At 39.1% G+C, this 21,707-nt stretch overlaps 1 protein-coding gene across 3 annotated transcripts in view; it reads right to left on the bottom strand.

The window, feature by feature from the left end:
* The window catches only part of GART (phosphoribosylglycinamide formyltransferase, phosphoribosylglycinamide synthetase, phosphoribosylaminoimidazole synthetase), a 54,949-nt gene extending 35,637 nt beyond the window's left edge, over nucleotides 1-19,312 (bottom strand). Inside the window, exons 1-8 of one of the 3 annotated variants that reach the window (XM_037904771.2) lie at nucleotides 19,294-19,312; nucleotides 18,976-19,097; nucleotides 13,626-13,774; nucleotides 9,621-9,716; nucleotides 8,177-8,351; nucleotides 7,091-7,202; nucleotides 2,463-2,531; nucleotides 867-992 (exon numbers count right to left, since the gene is read on the bottom strand). In XM_037904771.2, coding sequence (XP_037760699.1) covers nucleotides 867-992; nucleotides 2,463-2,531; nucleotides 7,091-7,202; nucleotides 8,177-8,351; nucleotides 9,621-9,716; nucleotides 13,626-13,770 — 723 coding nt within the window. In that variant the 5' untranslated portion in view covers nucleotides 13,771-13,774; nucleotides 18,976-19,097; nucleotides 19,294-19,312. Of the gene's footprint in view, nucleotides 1-866; nucleotides 993-2,462; nucleotides 2,532-7,090; nucleotides 7,203-8,176; nucleotides 8,352-9,620; nucleotides 9,717-13,625; nucleotides 13,775-18,622; nucleotides 18,773-18,975; nucleotides 19,098-19,293 lie in introns of those variants that run through there. The other 2 variants (XM_043522887.1, XM_037904784.2) reach the window with 2 other exon arrangements.
* Between the last annotated feature and the right edge of the window lie 2,395 nt (nucleotides 19,313-21,707).

Genomic DNA, 21,707 nt, shown 5'->3' with positions numbered 1-21,707 from the left:
AAATATTATTAGAAATTAATGTATTTTTTCCTAGTGTCATACATGTGCTTTTTTTCTTTTTTTGCATTGCTTTTAAGAGCCATGCAGCAGTATTGCAGGTATCTTTCACACTTGAAATTCAACAAGACAAAGCTAATATCCTCGTTATCTATCTAGAAAGAGCATACAGCACTACTGACACTGACTCCAATCCCACAACATTTACACACATGCTTAACTCTACACATGCGAGTCGTCCCTTTGACATAATGGAACTCATTTGCATAACGTTAAGTATGTGTGTAAATGTTTCCAGGAAGGGGAGGTCAAGACAAGTTAAGGCTGGAATGCACACAGGACATTACTGACTGAATCACTGTCAAATAAACTCAGCATAGCTATGTTATGATAAAAGGTTTACTTTTACCTTTACAACGGAAAAAGAAGTCAGTTGACCAGAATATCAATCAAAAGAAAGTAAAGTATTTCCCTATGCAAATAACAGTTACTGGTCAAACAGAGAGACCAAATCATAATGAGACATATGGCAAAAGCAAATCATTCTACCTTAAATAAGAGAAAAATTGATCTTTAACCACTTGGTACAGGTGACCAGGATTTAGCAACACCGGCACAAAATGCAATATGGCAGAAAATCCAGACTTCCACCTTCACAATTAAAATGTAATTCAGTAAGGATACACCACTCTTTAGTGCGAGACATTTAGTAAATCAGCCCTGGTGAAACAATCCCTTGTGTCAGACTGCCATCTCCCTCTGCTAGAAGCCCTCTCTCTCCAATCCTGTTTTCCATGATAGAACAAATAATACACCCACACTTTTAATATTAAACTCCATCAAAACAGCTTCCCAATATCATATTACACCTGTGGTGCTGGGCAATAAGCTCCCATCCCTCCAGTGTTTGGGCCCTGGTCTCCATCCTTTAACCGTTTGTGATCCTGGGCTGGTGGCATGGGGGCAACAGTGACACCATCAGTGAAGCACAAGCACTGTAAGGAAACATGAATAGTTACATACTCAAATGTATATGACTAAAACCAGCACCACTGGAAATGGTGAACATAAACCCAGCTTTCAGGCTTATAAAACCTGATTGTAAAAGCAACAAACTCCACCCCCCTAGTAATATAAAACACACATTAGCATTCTAAGCACTTCTCCCCCTTGCCCCCGCAAGAAATATCAACTTGTGCTATAGAACCCTTATATACAAGTTATTCTGTAGGAACAGCAGAATGACACTGTGGAAGCACACAGATGCGAAAAGCATCTGGAATGCTCCATTGCAGAGGTTACTCCTGAGGAAGGGAAGCATTCCATAATTCTTTTTCCTTCTTCTGTGATCACAAAAAACAAACTGACTTTCAAAATTACATAGCTACCATATGCTTCCATGCTTTGTAGTGTCTTCAGAGAGCTCCCCCTGCCAGTCTCTTTTGGGAATTAAGTGCTGTCACTCACTGTTTGGGCAACTGCAAATATCGCTCACTCAGGACTGCTTACAAGAACCTTTTATAATTCCATTCAGAGGCAGACAGGGGTACCCTTATAACACTAAGCAAAAAGAGCCAAACAACATATGTATTTCAGACTCTACAAAATTGTACTCACCCATGACGGATTATTTTTGACAACCAAGTAAAATACCATTTTTGCTTTTTCATAGACTCGTAGCCTCTAAGGTCAGAAGGGACCATCATGATCATCTAGTCAGACCTCTTGCACATTGCAGGCCACAGAACCTCACCCACCCACTCACGTAAGAGACCCCTAACCTCTGGCTGAGTTACTGAAGCCCTCAAAGAACTTTCAGGTAAGTTTTCATGTTCTTGAACTGAAATCCTCTGATGTCCTTTTGGCTAATTAAGAGTATCACCTTGTACATACTTAACTTGAGAGAACCACCAGTCTAAGCTCCCCTTAGTTCCAGACCAGGTCACTCTAAAGAAGACCATCTGATATCTGCAGTTCTGTTTTCTTCAGGCAGGGCAAGATACTGACGTGGCCTCCGCTATGACTGGTCAATAAAACAGTGATGGCTATTTTTCATATATATCACATCACCCTCCAAAGCTCAAGTGTGCCTCATCTAATATAAGCCTATTTTAGCCCTGAGTGAGAAACCCAAGACCATACTTAGATTTCCTATGTTGCAGCGTTAATGCAAAGTTACCCACACCATCTTTTTAGAAACTGAGTCTGAATTCTCATTTACACTTAGGCCTGTATACACCAGTCTGCCAGCGTTAAGGGGCCTTAAAGTGGGTGGAACTAGAATTTATGTTCGTTTCAGGCTTCTCTAGACTGCCAGAATGGTGTAAAGGGGCCTTAGTGTTAACAAAAATTCAGGCCCTGATATTGGTTACTTGTACAGTATCTTTTAAGTAACTTGGTACAGTAGGTCCCTAAAATGTTCCTTCAGTAACCCAAACTCTTAAAAGGACGAGAAGCATACTTACAGAAACCTCTTCTCCTACAAGAAGTTCTTCAACAACAACAGTTTCCCCAGCAGCTCCAAAAGTCTTATCCTGCATTAGAAATCATCTTTATTTCTTCTGTCTCCACTTCAGGTGATTTCAAACAACCTTTGTAATCCTCCCAAACCAGCAAGGAAAAATACATCTGGAACCATCTGTTCTGTTTCCATTCTCAGACATGTTGGCAATATTGAATGCTTTCCCCCCTCGCTTTTCATAATACAGACATGCTCTTGAAAGTTTATAAACGCAACACTAATACCACTTGGGTTACTGACTGGCAATTCCTCATACCTTTTTTGTTTTATGTTTTGAACCAATATTATTTCAGACTGGAGCAATGATTCTCAGCCTTGTAGAGCAGAAAAGGCACTTTGTTCAGAACACATTACATTTGAATGCGAGAACATCGTTCCACGGAAATGTTTGCATGCTGCCACATATTAATGCAGTGCACTGCCAAGGCAACTTTGTGGCTCTCTGAGGCCATGTCTACACTACCACTTTTGTCGGTATAACTTATGTTGCTCAGGGGTGTGAAAAAATTGACATTAGCGATTATCTTCGAAAACTCATGGAAGATGGGAAAGATGCCAGAGGACTGGAAGAGGGGAAATATAGAGCCAATCTGTAAAAAGGGGAATAAGGACAACAAAGGGGAATTATAGACCAGTCAGTTTAATGTCAGTACACAGAAAGATAATGGAGCAAATAATCAAGAAATCAAATTTGCGAACACCTAGAAGATAATAAGGTGAGAAGTAACAGCCAACGTAGATTAGTCAATAACAAATCATGTCAAATCAACCTAATAGCTTTCTTTGACAGGGTAACAAGTCTGGATAGGAGGGAAGCAGTAGATGTGGTATATCTTGAATTTAGTAAGGCTTTTGATACAGTCTCGCATGACCTTCTCATAAACAAACAAGAAAAATACAACCTAGATGGAGCTATTATAAGGTGGATGCATAATTAGTTGGAAAACCATCCCCAGAGAATAATTACCAGTTGTTCACAGTCAAGTTGGAAGGGAATATCAAGTGGGGACCCTCAGGGATCAGTCCTGGGTCCGGTTCTGTACAGTATCTTCATCAATGATTAAGATAGTGGCACTTATAAAGTTTGTGGACGATACGAAGCTGGGAAGGGTTGCAAGTGCTTTGGAGGATAGGATTAAAATTCAAAATGATCTGGACAATCTGGCAAAATGGTCTGAAGTAAACAGCATGAAATTCAATAGGACAAATGCAAAGTACTCCACTTAGGAAGGCACAATCAATTGCACAAATTCAAAATGGGAAATGACCGCCTTGGAAGGAGTACTGCGGAAAGGGATGGAGGGGCAATAGTGGATCACAAGCTAAATATGATGCAACAGTGTAACACTGTTGCAAAAGTAGTAAACATCATTCTGGGATGTATTAGCAGGAGTGTTGTAGGCAAGACACTAGAAGTAACTCTTCTGCTCTCCTCTGCACTGATTAGGCCTCGGCTGGAGTATTGTGTCCAGTTCTGGGTGCCACACATCAGGAAAGATGTGGACAAATTAGAGAAAGTCCAGAGGAGAGCAACAAAAATGATTAAAGGTCTAGAAAACATGACCTATGAGGAAAGATGGAAAAAAATGAGTTTGTTTGATTTGGAGAAGAGCAGACAGAGGGGGGACAAGATAACAGTTTTCAAAAACATAAAAGGCTGTTGCAAGGAGGAAGGTAAAAAATTGTTCTCATTAACCTCTGAGGATAGGATAAGAAGCAATGGGCTTAAATTGGAGCAAGGGAGGTTTAGGTTGGACATTAGGAAGCACTTCCTATCTGTCAGTGTAGTTAAGCATTGGAACAAATTGCCTAGGGAGGTTGTGGAATCTTTATCATTGGAGGTTTTCTATGAACGTGTTAGACAAACGCCCGTCACGAATCGTTTAAGGACTATTACTAGTCTGCCTTGTGTGCACGGGACGGAACTAGATGACCTCTCGAGGTTCCTTCCAGTCCTACGCTTCTATGAGTCTATGTGCTTAGCTTTACAGGTATTCCACTGGGATTTAAGCACACATGTACAGTTAAGCATATGCTCACGTGCTTTGCTGAATCAGCACCTATAGCTGAAGCTGCATGTTTAGTTTCAAGGACCTTTTTCTTTAGTTTGCCTTAGCCAGTTTAATCATAGGAGTACTATTAGAGTAAATAGTTAGAGTCCTGCCAGTTCTGTAATATCAGGGACACAAAAAGGATGGAGAAAAAGCAAAGCCATAAGGAAGCAAGTATGAAAATGGGATCCTATTTATGCCCACAGAGATTGTGCCTGGAAAGAGAATGCTTCCCGAAGGAATAAAATATTGTATTAATTCATACACACCCAAACAGTGCGAGGACAATATGAGACGGGATAATCTCAGACAACTGGTGGATAAGGTCCCATGGCAAGAAAATCTTGGGGGAAAAGGATTTCAGGAGAATGGGTAGTTTCTCATGGAGACAATATTAAAGACAACTGCAAATTATCCCAATGCAAAGGAAGGACTGGAAGAATAGTAAGAGGACAATATGGCTCCATCAGGAGCTCTTTAATAACCTGAAAAATCAAAACGGACTCCTACAAAAAGTAGAAACATGGATGAATTACCAAGGAGGAGTAAAAAAGAACAGCACAAGCACGCAGGGACAAAAATCAGGAAGGGTAAGGCACAAAATAAGTTATACCTAGCAAGGGACATAAAAGGGAATAAGTAAAGCTCCTTTAAATACATTCAGAGCAAGAGAAAGACAAGGAAAATGTAGGTCCTCAACTTAATGGTGAGGGAGAGCTAATAACGGATTACATCAATAAGTCTGCGATGTTTAATGCCTATTTTGCTTCAGTCTTTGCTAAAAAGATTAACGGTGACCAGATACTCAACACAACTAATATTAACAAATAGGGGAAAGCCAAAACAGGGAACAGGTTAAAGAATATTTAGGTAAGTTACATGTATTCAAGTCATCAGGGCCTCATGAAATTCATCCTAGGGTTATTTAAGGAACTAGCTGAAGCAATATTGGAACTCTTATCAATTATCTTTGAGAACTCATGGAGGACAGGTGAGAGGTCCCAGAAGACTGGAGAAGGGTATACCTAGTACCCATATTTAAAAAGGAGGACAAAGAGGACCCAGGAAAATATAGACCAGGCAGATACCGGAAAAAAATTATTAAACAATTACCTGGAAAAAATTATTAAACCAATCAATTTGTAAGCACCTAGAGAATAACAGTGTTATAAGGAACAGCCAGCACAGATTTGGGAAGAACAAATCATGCCAAATCAACTTAATATCTTTCTTTGACAGGGTTAATGGATAGGGGAGAAACAGTAGACATGACAGATCTTGATTTTAGTGAAGGTTTTGACACAGTCCTACATGACACTCTCATAAGCAAGCCAGGGAAATGTGGTCTAGATTAAATTACTATTCGGTGGGTCCACAACTGGTTGAAAGACCATACTCAAAAGAGTAGTTATCAATGGTTTGCTGGGATGGTGCATTTAATGGGATCCTGCAGGGGTCAGTCCTGGATCTGGTACTATTCAATATTTTCATTAATGACTTGGATAATGGAGTGGAGAGTACGCTTATAAAATTTGCAGATGACATCAAACTGGGGGGGGGGGGTGAGGGGGGGGGTTTACAAACACTTCAGAGGACAGGATTAGAATTCAAAGTGACCCTGACAAATTGATGAATTGGCCTGAATTCAGCAAGATGTAATTCAATACAAACAAGTGCAAAGTAATACACTTAGGAAATAAAAATCAACAGTACAGAATGAGGAACTGGCTAGGTGGTAGTACTGCTGAAAAGGATCTGGGGGTTAGAGTGGATCACACTGAATATGAGTCAACAATGTGATGCAGTAGCAAAAAAGGCATATATTCTGGGGCGTATTAACAGCAGTGTTGAATTTAAGACACAGGAGGTAATTGTCCCTCACTACTTGGCACTGGTGAGGCCTCAGCTAGAGTACTGTGTCCGGTACAGGATGCCACACTGTAGGAAAGATGTGGATAAGTTGGAAAGAATCTGGAGAAGAGCAACAAAAATTATAAAAGGTTTAGAAAAGCTGACCTATTGGGAAAGATTAAAAAACTGGGCATATTTAGTCTTGAGAAAAGAAGACTGAGGAGGAGGGACCTGATAACAGTTTGAAAATTGTTAAGAGCTGTTATGAAGAGGACTGTGATCAACTGTTCTCTACGTCCGCTGAAGGTAGAATGAGATTTAGGTTAGATATTAGTAAAATCTTTCTAAGTGTAAGGACAGTTAAGCATGGAAATAGGGTACCAAGGGAGGTTGTGGAATCCCCATCACTGGAGGCTTCTAAGAACAGGTTGGACAAACACCTATCAGGGATGGTCTAGTTTTATTTTGTCCTGCCTTGGCATAGGGGGGCTGGACTTGCTGACTTTTCAAAGTCCTTTCTAGCCCCAAATTTCTATGAATCTATAAGTTGTGTTAGGCTAATGTATGTTCCATGTAAATCACACAAAAATGCCTGTGACATCTTGCTATTGTTACTAACAAACATAAAAATCTCATGCAAAATGAGTATTTACATAACATTGCAACTCACCTGCATGATTTCATGCACAGCTTTGCAGGCTCCCTCTTTGTTAGTAGCCACAATTACTCCTTTGCCAGCAGCCAGACCACTAGCTTTTACAACCAGGGCAGGGAAGTCCGCGCTTTAAAAAAAAAAAAAGAGAGAGAGAATGACTGAAGGATTCCATAATAACCTGTCAGTCTCTGATGCATTTTCAAGTCCAAGCCTCCTACCTTCATAGATTTGGAAGGTTGAAAATAAGAGTTCATATGTTCATGATATCACAGTAGCCATTTAACTTTAATTGAATAAAACACATAATCAAGTGTCTTCCCCTGCCAACCCACTTCACTACACTATTTCTGGTTGCCATTTCTTTTCACTGTTGTCTGACACTACTTTTCTGACAGGGAAAATAAGTATATTTTATTTCTGTTAGCACTGCAGACCAATACTGTTACTGAGCAAGCGGGTCTGACTTCTGACTAATGCAGTCGTGGGCAACCTGCAGCTTGTCAGCGTAATCCGCTGGCGGGCTGCGAGACAGTTTGTTTACATCGACCGTCTGCAGGCATGGCTGCCCACAGCTCCCAGTGGCCAGAGTTCGCCGTTCCCAGTCACTGGGAGCTGCAGACAGCCATGCCTGCGGACGGTCGATGTAAACAAACTGTCTCGCTGCCCACCAGCAGATTACCCTGACAGGCCACAGGTTATCCACCACTGGAGTAGTGGATCATCAACAGGATTGTTAATGAAGCTTCAGTTGCAAAATTTGCATTACTAGTAATACAGCATGAACTGGAAAGAACACACTATGATTTTCAGATCCCAATCCGGATTTGCATGGTTGGCAAGAAACCCCCCCCCCCGCCCAATCTTTTCCCTTGTAATCTGAGCACAGTTGAACTGCCATTAAAGAGAAATAAATGTAGAACTCATATTGATGCCATTTTTGCAGGGTTACTTTTAGAGTGTCTTTTAAATATATGGACATTGTGCCACTACTGAAAAGAATAACTGATTGATTAGTGGGTTGCCAACTTTAGGTGCTTAACATATTGTAAACACATTACTGTAATGATAATAAAAAAAGATTCACTATGAAAGGTTGTTTACCTGGTAATAAAGCTACAAGCTTCTTTCGGATTGGTGAATGCTTTCCATCTTGCAGTAGGGATCCCATGCCGGTCCAGAAAGGCTTTAGAAAAACTCTTACTGGACTCTAGCTGAGCTGCCTTTGCTGTAGGACCAAAACATCTTACCCCAGCTCCAGTCAAGTCATCAACAATGCCTAGCAATAAAGATATTTAAGAGTTATTATAACTACAGTACTGAGCTAGTTTATAAGATTTACAAGTTAATAAAGTTGTTGCTTTGTATTACCACTTTGACATATTAGTAACAGCTACAAACAGTGTGTCATGTATAGGATACATCATGGGGATTGTGGCCATTTTACCCCATGGATCTCAAGGGCAGTGTTTGCCATAACTAGCAGGGGACGATCTGGGCTTTGGGATTCCTGGGTCAGAATTTGTTGTTGCAGCATGTAACTGCAATAACACCACTTTAACAGGTACAACTCCTTTCCCCCTTTATTAGAGCCCGAAAACTCCATGGTAATAATTGGGGGAGAATAATCGCATGAGGTGGCAATTTTTGATGATGTGAGAGAATCAAACTGAAAACTTATAAATTCTGTAGATAAGTCTCTATGTGCTGACTTCCAAATCAGTCAGTCATTTTCAGAAACATTACATTTAAAAAGTTAGTTAAGGTTGCTAAGTGACAACACTGACACATCATTTACAAAACCCAAGCACTTAAAAGAAAAGATCAGAATAGTTAAGGACATCATAAATTTTAAACTACTCGCATAAGAACCTTCAGAAATGTGCATTTCATCAGAATACAACCACCTGGAACTTCAGGGAACAATGGGCCTGTACCTGTTCTCAGGTACACATTCGGAGACTTGCTATTGACTTCAATGGGAAGAGAAGAAGGCCTAATATTCCATTAACCTAGGGGACCCTGAAAGTCCCCCCCCCCCCAAATATGAAACTGGCCCTCAAACAAAAACAAAACAATATAAAACCAAAAAATACACTGAGAATATTTCTTCAGCACAGATTATAATAATTAGGAGATTCTGGTTTCTATTCCTGGCTGCCTGCATGACTTTGGGCAAGTCAATTAGAGCCTGATTTGCAGAGATACTGTGCCCACCCACAAATCCTATTAACTTCAACAAACATTGCAAGTATTCAGCACCTCTAAAAATTAGACCTTTAATCACGCTGTGCCTCAGTGCCATATCTGCAAAATTCGAATATTAATACCTCCCTACATCACAGTATAAATCAGGTAAAGTTTACAAGGTGCTCAGATACTATAGTGCCACAGAAAGCCTCTAAATAAACAAACAAACAACAACTATCCCCAGCAGTGGTGATTTTTTCCAGCACATCTGATGCAGTAAATTAAAACCCATAATTCCATGAACAGTTATATGGCAATAAGTGGGTGGAACTTTAATAACAATTTATTTTAAATTTACCAGCAGCAAGAGGAACTTCTGGGCCAACCACCACAAGTTTGATCTCATTGTCTTTGCAGAACTGGATAAGAGCGGCATGATTACTGATTGAGATGGCTGTCAAAAGATGCAAGAGAAATTTAAACAGAGAGTATAATGATGAACAGAAGATTTACATATAAAATAAAAGAGAAAGCTTCCAAGAGACTAAATATCAAATTGTGTGATGAAAGCTCTGCAAAGAGGCAATATTATCCCACGACTTTTATCCAGAATAAATAAATCCAACGCCAACAGTGGGCTGAGTCACCTGAACTCACACAGTTCTGAGCTTGATTGGTCATTTGCAACACGAGTGACAGCAGTCTGAAGCTACTCTCGCCATTTGAGAAAGAGAGAGCAAAAGCATACATCCTCCTTAGTCCTGGAATATTTTGCTTTAAGCTTTTTTCTCTTTTCATGATGTAGTGTTGCTAACGAGGATGCTATGCTGCATGTTCACAGGACGGGAAATATACTGAGAAAGGTGAGAGTTTTGCGGTATTTTAGGTTGCCACAAAAACCAAATTAAATCCACAGGATTATATCCTGATTGTTTAAACCCTTGAGATTAGCAATACTGCCACTGGAAATTAAAGCATCATGTCAGATTGCAGCATCCCCTCTGTGTGCACACCCCAGCTCCAGGTGAGATTCTCTCTTGTGCCCAGCTTCTACTAAATGCAGCCAAGTAAGGGGTGCTCTGTCAGAGCGACCTGACTATGGGTTTCTGATTCTCTGTCCCAGCACTGGCACAGGTTAGAATAGCTTGGGGAAAAAAATCAAGACATTAGACTAGTTCCTGTATTGTCTTCCTGCAGGACTCAGCTAAAAACAGACATTATGACATACAAAACATTAGCAGAGGATCCACAGCATGTGCGAATGTCCCACCAAGAAAGAACAATGAATGGGTCATTTTGTTCACGTATTATTCCAAAATGCACCTGTTTACTGTGCAACATAATTTTCGTGAGGGTGTAAGCTGAAAGGGAATATTTTTGTATTCTTTCTGAAACCATTAATTTGGCATAGGACTATTGTATTCTATGCTGAAGAAAGGAACAGAGGCCAGAGTTTTCAAACCTGGGTGCCTAAAGTTTGACTCCTAACTCCATATTCAGGCACCAAAATAAAAAAGTCATCAGAAGTGTTGTACACCCAGAAATCCCAGTGAAGTCAGTGGGTGCTCATCATGTTTGCGAAACAAAGCACTTTTATTCAGGTGTCTAAATATGGAGTTAGCAGTCTCACTTCAGACACCCAGGTTTGAAAGTTTTGGCCACTACGACAAGTTTGGGAAAACTGGTATTAGATTATTTATTTATTTATTTTTAAAAAAAGATCTGATATCCTTTTGTATCTCAATGACTTGCAAAATAAGTTACTCATAAAGCCACTGTTTTAAGAGACAGGTGTTGTTTAACTGCGATAGGACTATAAACCTTTTGTGAAAGAGAAATTTTTTTTTTTAAATGTTCATTATTTCCTTTGAAAAAATCACGAGACATGGGATTTCAGTGCTAATTAAAGGGCATCTTGTGCATCGCTGCCAAAGAGAGGGAAGGATAGACTTCCAGGAGCAAAACTTGATTAGACTGAAGTCAGTGGCAACACTCCCATTGACATACATGGGAAAAGGATTAAATTCCCATGCTTTAGAACATAATAAGGCTCACATGCCTCTGTGTAATTATTTCTTATTTTCTCACACATGCTGAAATCTAGACTGAGTTCCTGGCCCAAGCAGCAAGTCTTGGCTCTACAGAGATGCAAGGGGAGTGGGGGGAAGTGGGATGAAGCCTTCCCCCCCCAGGCCACAGAATATTAATTCACCCCTCCTCACAAATCCAGGTTATGCCCCTTGAATGCCTGAAGGGGCTTGGATTTACCCCTTAACACACATTCATTGCGGCTCCAGTCCAGCAAAGTATTTAAACGGCTTTTGAGGGGACTACTCAAGTAGCTAAAATGATGTTCATGATTTGTTGGATTAGGGCCAGACTCTCCAGTATGTAGATAAATGCATCTTTTTTTTACTGGGAAAGTGACAGAAAAGTGTAGTAATTCTTCTAACAGTATTCTTTAAATGACATTTAATTTAATCATCTGGACCTCATGCAAACTGACTTTAACTCGATTTAACACAGGGACAAACCTCTTCGTTTAACATTGTGGATGCAGAGGGATCATATGATTTCCATGGGAATGCTCATTCCCTTCCCCTCACCCTCAAAAACAAGCAACAGATTTGTTCTGTTTGGCTGATGACACTGCAAATGGAAAAATAAGATAGAGAAAAATAAATATGGCATTTCTTTGGTTGAACCCTGAGGTGGAAGTTACAGAGCAGTGGTTTTCAACCTGTGGTCCGCAGACCTCGGGGCGGCTGCAAACTATGTGTAAGGGATCCACAAAAGGTTGTCGTTACCATAGAACAGTGGTTTTCAACCTGGGGTCTGCAGACTATGTCTAAGATTTCCAAAGGGGTCCACACCTCCATTCAAATTTTTTAGAGGTCCGCAAATGAAAAAAAGGTTGAAAGGCCCTGATCAGAGCATTTATTTTACATTCAGAATGTGTGAAATCTGTCATGGCTCATGTTTCCACAGAAGGTGGTAAGACATACAAAAGCAGATTTTAGTCGCATGCTATACAAGGATAATATACCGCATGTATGTGTATATTAATGCAGTAGATGTGCATTAATCTTCATTTTATGTGTAATAACATATTTTAAAGTATACAGTTTATAATATATTAGTTGAAATATATGGAAACATAAGCCAGTCATTAAAATATTCTCTGCAGCTGTGTGATCTAATGGAGTAAGTAATTCTGGCTCCCTCTCCTGGACTGAGTAATTATTCCTGCTCGCCCACTGAATCATTGTGTGACTTTAGGAAAGTCACTTAAGCCAACATTTTCAAAAGCCACCACCAATTTTGGATGCTCAACTTTAACTTAGGTCTGACTTTTATAATTGATGACTACCAACAACTCCAATTCAAGCCAATTGACACTGTAGGTACTTTAAAACCTCTGAAAAAGGTACCTAGAATTGACCTAACCTCATTATGTCCTGACATGAAAAACATGGATAAGAACATTTTCTTACCTACAGCATTCACCCTTAAACTTGCTAATATCTCAATACACACCTAACATTCCTTGTGGGCACAAGCGTGACCCAGATTACACACCTGTGCAGGGGAAATAAGGAAGCATAAGGGGAATAAGGCAGCACCAGAGTGGGATACCTGTGTCATAGGCAGGCTAGGAAGGATTTGATTTTTAATTGGAAATGTCGATTTTACTGTATGCACACACATGACAAAATACTTCCATCATCATAACAGAAATTACCAGATAGGCGAAGTAAGAAAAATGCTGCATGAGAACTTACTGGAGTTGGATTTAAGGTGATTTACTTTATACGTTTTGACGTGATGTTGACAATGTGTGCTTAACGGTTATGAAGCTTTAACATTTCGAATCTCTGCTGTCATTAAATAACGATTATCTGACCCTACCCCATGGTTTTCTGTAACTGTGAAAATCAATACTTAAAAAAAATGCTTAAAAATAAACATTGATATTATCGGTCAAAATTATGAGTAGGCTTGGCAGGATTCAGGCATTTGTTTTATAGACAGCAGCCTCTGCAGGGCCTCTTGCTACACAAGAGGGTGGGTAGTGTCTTGACTCCACCTCCCCAAAGCAGCACCAGCACAGCTGAGCTGGTGCAGAGGGGGAAATAATCGGCACAAGATAAATTACAGTCTGAGTAAAGCTTTTTTAATTACTTCTCACCCTATCCAAACATCACCTTTATAAGCATTCAGGGTCTGAAACATAAGAACTCCTATAACACTAACAGATAGAACCCTAAATTTATCAATGAACCACTTTAGGCTCAACTACTGGTACTACACATTTAAAAAAAAAAAAAAAAAACTCTTTTAGGTTCTCTTTTTCGTTTATTACCTGAATTTGAAATTTTTCCATTATTGGCTGTTCCTGCATTTCCCGGAGCAACTAGCACTTGTTTTATATGTGGTGACTGTGCTAATTTCCAGGCCAGGGCATGCTCTCTGCCTCCACCACCAATCACAAGCACTTGATCAGCCATCAGTCTGTGCAAAACAACCAAAGCAATAACATTCAGGTTAGGAAAGCAACAACATCACTGCGTGCACTCATCAGCTAACACCTTTAGTCTGCAGAGCAGCAGAGGAACTCACTGCAAAGGCAGATGCCTTTTTTGCCTGTTTCACATGATTGTTGTCCTGCAGGTTTGTGTATAAATGTGGTGATCAAGAAAGCAAGGTAATGATAGCACTGGCTCAACCAAACACAGCACAAATGCCACAGAAGTTTTTCCACGGAGTTCTGCCAATGCACATCAACATGAACCTCCTATACTATTCCTGGTTCTCTCCTTACCAGACTATCTACTGTACCAAAATTACACAGTAGTTTTATGACATGGATAAATGTTCACTAGTGACCCGGCTGTGATTAATCACAAGACATTTTATACTTGCAACCTAAATAGGTTTCTGAAGAATGTGAAAATGTCAAAGGTAAAGTCCCTTTGGACTAGTGAAGAATTATTTGCTAATCTGTCTAGTGGTGTTGCTAAACTAAATGGGAGAGCTCAAGACTTCTCACAAGTGATGTATGAGAATCTTCTTAATACCTTATATGAAAACGAAAGGGTCAGAATGATGAAACAGGGAAATGTCTTCCAACCTCTATCTTCTTCAGGACAGAGCAACCGTATTCCAAACAAAACTTTACAGACAAACACATGAAGAGCAGCATGTCCTGTTAAAACAAAAAGCAGCCTGACCCTGCAAGGAGCTAATCCGGGGTCTGTTCCAACGTTCCCCAAAAAATCAGTGGAAACACTCCCAGTGATTCATTGAGAGTTAGCTGGGGGAACCCCCGAATGAACTAAGACTAACCAAGCCCACCTGTGCCACAATTGTTTTTCTGCATATAAAAGCCAGGGCCAGTGTTAGGGGACAGCAAACAGGGCAGTTGCCTGCGGCCCCACGAAACCACATTGCTCAGGCTTCTGCTTCAATCCCGAGTGATGGTTTTCAGGGCCCTGGGCTTCAGACCCATGTGGTGGGGCTTCAGCTTTCTGTCATGGGCCCCAGTGAGTCTAATGCTGGCCCTGTTTGGTGGCCTCCCTGAAGCCTGCTCGCAGCCCCAGGACCCCTGGTTGAGAACTTCTGATCTATAATATTCACAGCAGACCAGTCTATCAGTTAGAACTTGAAGAAGCCATCCAGTAAAGGACAATTCATCTAAGCAGAACGCCAGTAGCTACAAACTAGTGTTGCTAAGCCTGAATGTAAAAGGTACTAGTGGCAAAAAAGAGGTTTTTTTTTAAAACCATAATACATACAAGGCAGTTGTTTATACACATATCAAATAGACAGAGTTAACAGTATTATTAAATAGTGAAAATAAATTTTTAAAAGCCTTTCATGCAGAGGGAAGCAACCACAACCACTTTAATTTAATTCTTTTTAATGCTTAACAATAAATTTCACGTGGTCAATAAGGGGGTCTTGTGTCTTTGCTGTCCAAACCATCTTACATTCATTAGGAGGAAGAACACCAATTAAATAAGAATTTTACTCAAATTGAAAAAACAGCACTGTGTTGTAATCTTAGCAAACATGGCACTTAAATCCCATTTGTCTTCCTGCATTTCTTCCATTAAGAGGTTGGTCACCAAACCACTCATGTACATGTGTACAGTTTCACCCAAAGCAGCGCAGACAAACATTTGGCACAGTATTCATGTTGGATATGCATACATGCAAGCTCTATTTACAGAAGGCTAAAGACCAGAACTTCTATGTAAAAGGGTAAGAAAGAACTGTCAGAGAGCTAGTCTCCCCCCAAAATTCATAGATTCTAAGTCCAGAAGGCACCATTGTGATCATCCAGCCTCATCTCCTGTACAACTCAGGCCATAGAAATTCCCCTAATAATTCCGAGGGTATACCTGTTAGAAAAACAATCAATCTTGATTTAAAAATTGTCAGTGATGGAGAATCCACCATGACCCTTGACAAACGGTTCCATGGTTAAAAAGTGACCTTACGACAGCTGTGACTGACAGCAGGTTTTCAGCCCATCAGCAGGACAAGGTATGTGCCTCATACCCAAATCAGCCATATTTCATGAGAAATGTAGTTAGTCTGCTGAAAGCGTGACTCAAACCCTGCTACCTTCTCTCCATATAGCAGCTACCTAGTTTTGCTCCTTTCAAGGGCTAGACACTAGAAACTTGTCTTCCCTGGGAATTGTTACTATTCAGAGTATGGCTTCCACTACAAAGGGGTCACTTGGTTTAATGTCATGAATATATATGAAAAAGCATGTTTTTAAACCTAAAAAGTCTTCATAGCAAATTATGGGCAGAAAGATCCCGGACATTTTTCAGAAGATATTTCAATTCTATATGATATAACATTTTTAAGTCTTGTACCAAATAGAAGACTCTTTCAGAGACCGAACATTTTAACAAAAACAAAAATAGAGTTTGAAGAATAAAGAAAAACCATGAATAAATCATGAATTGTGGGGGGAGGAGAGAAGAGTACAGAAAATTAAGCATGAAATACTTCACCATTAGCTATATAAATTTAGTTTTAAAAAACATATTTTCAGGTGCTCTAAACCGGTAGCTTTCCGAAACGACATGCTGATGAAACAGACACTTCAGATTTATATAAATATTTTTAAAATACATTGATTGCAAAGTGACCTATCCATTTAAAAAGCTATCTACTCACTTTCATGAAAAAAATTAATGTTTTTAAAAACTTTCACACTGGTCCTAGAGATGGTCTAATCAGCCTGTGATGGAATGAAAAATCATCACTTATAGTAAAAATGTTTAATGTGAAAGGTAAGCAAGTAAAAGAAAAAAGGGAAGAAAGGTTAAGGGACTGGCCACAGTGAAGGATAATAATCTAAGAGGAAAACATTTTTTTCTTATTTAAAAATAATATAATGTATTAGACAGTTATCTCTTATTCCTAAATGAGTCAAATCCAATAAGCATGTTCCCAGGGCAGCGTATGGAACCTCATAGCAGAAGAATACAGACTTGAAGAGCAAGGCTATCACAAGAGCCACAGAAATTAAAACACATGCTTTAAAGATTTATTCTGCAAGTTACTCCATTTGTGCTTGACACAGAGGCTGAAACCAGGACAGAGAATGTACTTAACTCTAGATAATGCTGATCTGAGAGAAGGGATACTGAGTAGCCAGACACACAATGACAAAAGAGAAAGTCAATCTCCAGTTAAATTGATGAACCCCATCCCAATGCCACCGCCTCACTGACTACACCACACCAATGAGATAAAATAATCTGAGTTAAGAGTACCTTGAGAGAAGCTCAGCCCTTCACACACACACACAAAATAATAAAAAAGTATAAAAAAAAAAAAAAAAAGACTGCATACGCTTAATTTTACACACATGAATAGTTCCATTGAATCAGGGGGATCTACATAAATAGCCTGATTTTCACAGCACTGAGCACCCCCAGCTTCTACAGAACCGCACTGAGTTTCTAGATATTGAACACTTCTGGAAAAAAAAAAAAAAACAAAAAACCCAGACAACTTAATTAAGTATGTAAATATGGATGTTAATTTAGAAGCCTATGAAAAGTTTGGCTGAGGCTCTGCACCTAGAATCTTGGAAAGAAGATCACAGAATTTAAACTTCATGTGTAGAGCAATGGGGATTCAGTGACTAATGACACCTATACCTCTTACCTAGGGCTTTTCAGCTATAGAACTCAAAGCACTTTATAAAAGGAGGCCAATTTCATTATCCCCATTTTCTAAAGGGGGAAAATGAGGCACAGAGAGCTGAAGTGTCATCCAGCAGGCCAGTGCCAGAAGTGGAAATAGAACCCAGATCTCCTAAATCCCAGTCCACTGCTTTCTCAGCAAAGTGACTCTAGAGCAGGGTGACATGGCTGAAACAACAGATGAGAAAAATGAGTTTGGCAGGGAGAAAAAAGGATTGGCCTTTTAGAAGGAACTTAAATCATTCGGTCATAACAGTTATACCTTGTCTCAAAATTCTTCCTAAAGTACAAGCAGTTACCTGAAGCCATATTCCGCTCCTAATTTAGGGAAACACTCACTGGAAAACACTCACTGGAAAAATCAATGGGAATTTTGGTGGCCTCATCCCAACAGATACTCAAACCTGTAACCCTAATTATATTCAGTAAGAGTTCAGAGTGCTTTCAGGATCCAGACCTAGGTAAAGATTGCAGAATAAGGCCTAGAGAGAATAAAGGAAAGGAAAGAAGCATTTTCCTTCCTGCATAAATATTTTCAACATATATACTTACATATTGAAAGTAAATATACTTTAAAAAAAGATAACAACAAATGTCAGCAAATTTAACCACTAATTTCAAGCTTCCCTAGCTGAATTTAAAGAATTTAAGAGGACAATGCCAATTTTGGTAGTATCCCAAATTTGCAAACTAAGGGAAAGAATAAAAGTAGGTTAAAAATCAAACCAAGATAGGTCAAAAGTTTAATATTCACTTTGTTAAAAGCAAATATTTCCCTACTTGTTTAAAGCCAAAAACTAAAACAGTGTAGCATTTATAACATAACAAGCCAGTATGTGTGCATAATGAAAGAAACAAAATTTAAATTTCTAGTTTCTGAGAGGCAATGCTGAGCAAGAGTAAGAACAGCTATTTTTAAATTCATATAAATAAAAAAAATCCTATTGCCCTTATAAATAATAAAACAAGCAGTAGAAGAAGCAATTTGCAGTTGCAATAATTACAATGCTATAACCAAAAAGAAAAGGAGTACTTGTGGCACCTTCGAGACTAACCAATTTATTGGAGCATAAGCTTTCGTGAGCTACAGCTCTATAACCACAGTTTTAAAATTAAACGCACCCACCCAAGTTTGTTCTAGCTATACAAGAACAAATGTTGCTCGTCTTACTCATGCAAGTCATTCAGTTGAAAGGGAGGGCTCACATAAATACAGTGAGCACGGGTTGACATTCAAAATGCTGTTCCTACAACAGTGAAGAGGAAAAGCCATTTTACGGAAGATCAAACAGCACAGACCAAGCACATGGCCATCTCTGAGATCACAGAATAAATCTCCTCCTACAAATCTGTCTCTTAAAACATTGTTTCTTTCAAATGCCTCATTGCAAAACCTACACATGTGCAACTCCGCTAGCATGAATGCACAACGTGCATTAGATAGAACACATTTCTAAAAAAAAGGAACGAAACACTTACTGTGGCAAGAGAGCAGAGCACGTCTGCCCGCGAGACTACTAAACCTTTTGCAGCAATTTCGGCAAACGACAGACAAGTTCCCAGAATTCTTAGCAACATCAAATGTTCATGCTTGATTAACCCTTTAGGTAGAAGAAAAGAAAAAGCAATGAACGGGAGGGATTGTAAACTGAGGAAGAGAACTTTATACTAATAAATCAAGGAAATAAGAAATAGAAAACTGATAGTGAATGCCACTAACAGTTCACAGTCTATCTGTGCATGAAGCTAGGGATTTTACAGTCATTTATTTACAACAGAGGCTCTTTTGACACATACAGGCCTTGGAGCTGCCAAGAGCTCTGGACAGGAGGATCGATGTGTCTATGGGGTGCCCCATTGACTTCAATGCAGCTCTTCATAAATGTAGTGATCTGCTTATGTAGATCTGATTGCAGTATCCGGGTGGCAGTCTAATAGACTGTGAAATAATTTCCCACGGGAAGTAGTTGAGCCTCATCCTTGCTGCATTTACAACTAGATAGGACAAACACCAGAAATGTACAACAGTGAATAATTTTGCATTGCAAGGTTACGGACTACAGCTTATAGATCTTTTTCATCTCTAGATTATTTGATTCTATGATACAATGGAGGAAATATAACATCACTGTGTAGTGTAACATTGATAGTTAATTGGGTTAATTGGAAGATACCCTACTGAGACTAGTACTGTTTACTATTTTACTAGGGCAAATGCTCTTGGGAATATTATAGTATTAAATAACAAATAATACCTTATGCTTATTATATATATATCAGCTTTAATTATGAAGAATTGTGGGGGTACTGTAGCATGTTAAATTTAGCATTAAAATGGTACAAAGGCATAGGTGCTGGAACTAGGAGTGCTGATGCACCCCCTGTCTTGAAGTAGTAATAACCAATCCAAATACAATGGCTTCCGCCTTCAGCACCTCCATTATAAAAATTGTTCCAGCACCACTGCGCAAAGATGTTATTCATCTTGCTGCAGTTTCTTTGCTTTCCAAGAGTTGTAATACAGTTGTGAAGGACTCACTCTTTGTTGAATTTTGCTCATATCTTCATAGGAGTACATAATTCCTCTGAATGCAAATAGTGTATGCATGAAACATTATATGCTCTGAGAAGGCACAGTATCATGTTGCATCAGATCTTTTTAAATTATGAGTATCAAAATATCAGTTTATTAAATACTTTTACATATATGCGTAACTCAAAGAATCATTGGTTTAAAAAATAATCCCACAATGAAGCTCTGGAGTAGTTTTTGTCTTTTAAGTGGTATGATTGACTTCAATGGAACTACTATGGGGAGAAAAATTATTCCAGAGCATAAACGATTGCAGTATTGGGCCCTAAAATGGTCAACAGTAATTGATCCATATATAATCACTATGGCCTTGTGTGAACTAGAAAAATTATATTTTTTTAATTTAAGTTTGCTCAATGGAACTAGTTCAATTCAGTTGAAAATCTCATTTACCACCAATCTAGATTAAGTTGTTAAGCCTGGTTTTCAATTGAGCTAAACTACTTTGATTGAGCTAACTCAATTGAAACAAACATCTTTTTTCAATCTAGCAAGGTCTACGTGAGCGAGGTTTGAAATAAATGATTCAGTCTGACAATTTTTCACACCAATGAGATTTCTTGGTAATCCTCTCATTCTTGTCTAAAGTATGTGTAATATTGTAGAGTAGTATCAAATGCTTTAATTCTTATTTATCAAAGATTTCAAATGGAATGAACAGAACATGACAATTGTCCATCTATGCATCCCATTGTCCAGTCTAAGCATCTAGCAGTCAAAGGCTTAGGGACACCAAGAGCACGGGGCTGCAGCTGTGACCATCTTGGCTTATAGCCAAGCTTATAGCTTATAGCCATATTTTTTTAATCCAGTTATAGTTTTGGCCATGACAACATCCCCGGCAGTGAGTTCCACAGGTTGACTGTGCATTGTGTGAAATACTTCCTTTTATTTTAAACCTGCTGCCTATTAATTTTATTTGTTGACCTTCAATTCTTGTGTTCTGCAAAGGGCTAAATAACACTTCCTTATTTACTTTTTCCACAGCATTCATAAGTTTATAGACCTCTATAATTGTCTCTTTTCCAAGATGAAGTCCCAGTCTTTTTAATCTCTCATCAGGTAGAAGCTGTTCCATACCCTTAATAGTTTTTGTTGCCCTTCTCCTTACTTTTTCCACTTATAATTTTTTTGAGATGGGTGACCAAAACTGCGTGCAGTATTCAAGGTGTGGGCGATTTATATAGCAGCATTATGATATTTTCTGTTTTCTTATATATTCCTTTCCTAATGGTTTCTAACATTCTATTAGCTTGACTGCCACTGCACATTGAGCGAATGTTTTCAGAGAACTATCCATGATGATTCCAAGATCTCTTTCTTCAATGGAAACAGCTAATTTAGACCCCATCATTTTGTCTATAGTTAGGATTATACTTTTCACTATGCATTACTTTGCATGTATCAACATTGAATTTAAAATGCCATTTGTGTTGCTCAGTCAGCTAGTTTTGTGAGATCCCTTTGTAACTCTTCTTTGGACTTAACCATCTTGTAACTGAAAACACAGTACTTTTCAGTTAGCATTGGGGCACATTCTGCACTAATATATATACTGCATATAACCACTGTCATCAAAGGTCTGCATGGGGGCAACAAATAGCACTGAATTTGTCCC

This window comes from Chelonia mydas, chromosome 1, assembly GCF_015237465.2.
Source record: "Chelonia mydas isolate rCheMyd1 chromosome 1, rCheMyd1.pri.v2, whole genome shotgun sequence".
NCBI lineage: Eukaryota > Metazoa > Chordata > Testudines > Cheloniidae > Chelonia > Chelonia mydas.
Note: the sequence above shows the minus strand (reverse complement) of the source record. Positions and strands in the feature narration are given on the sequence as shown.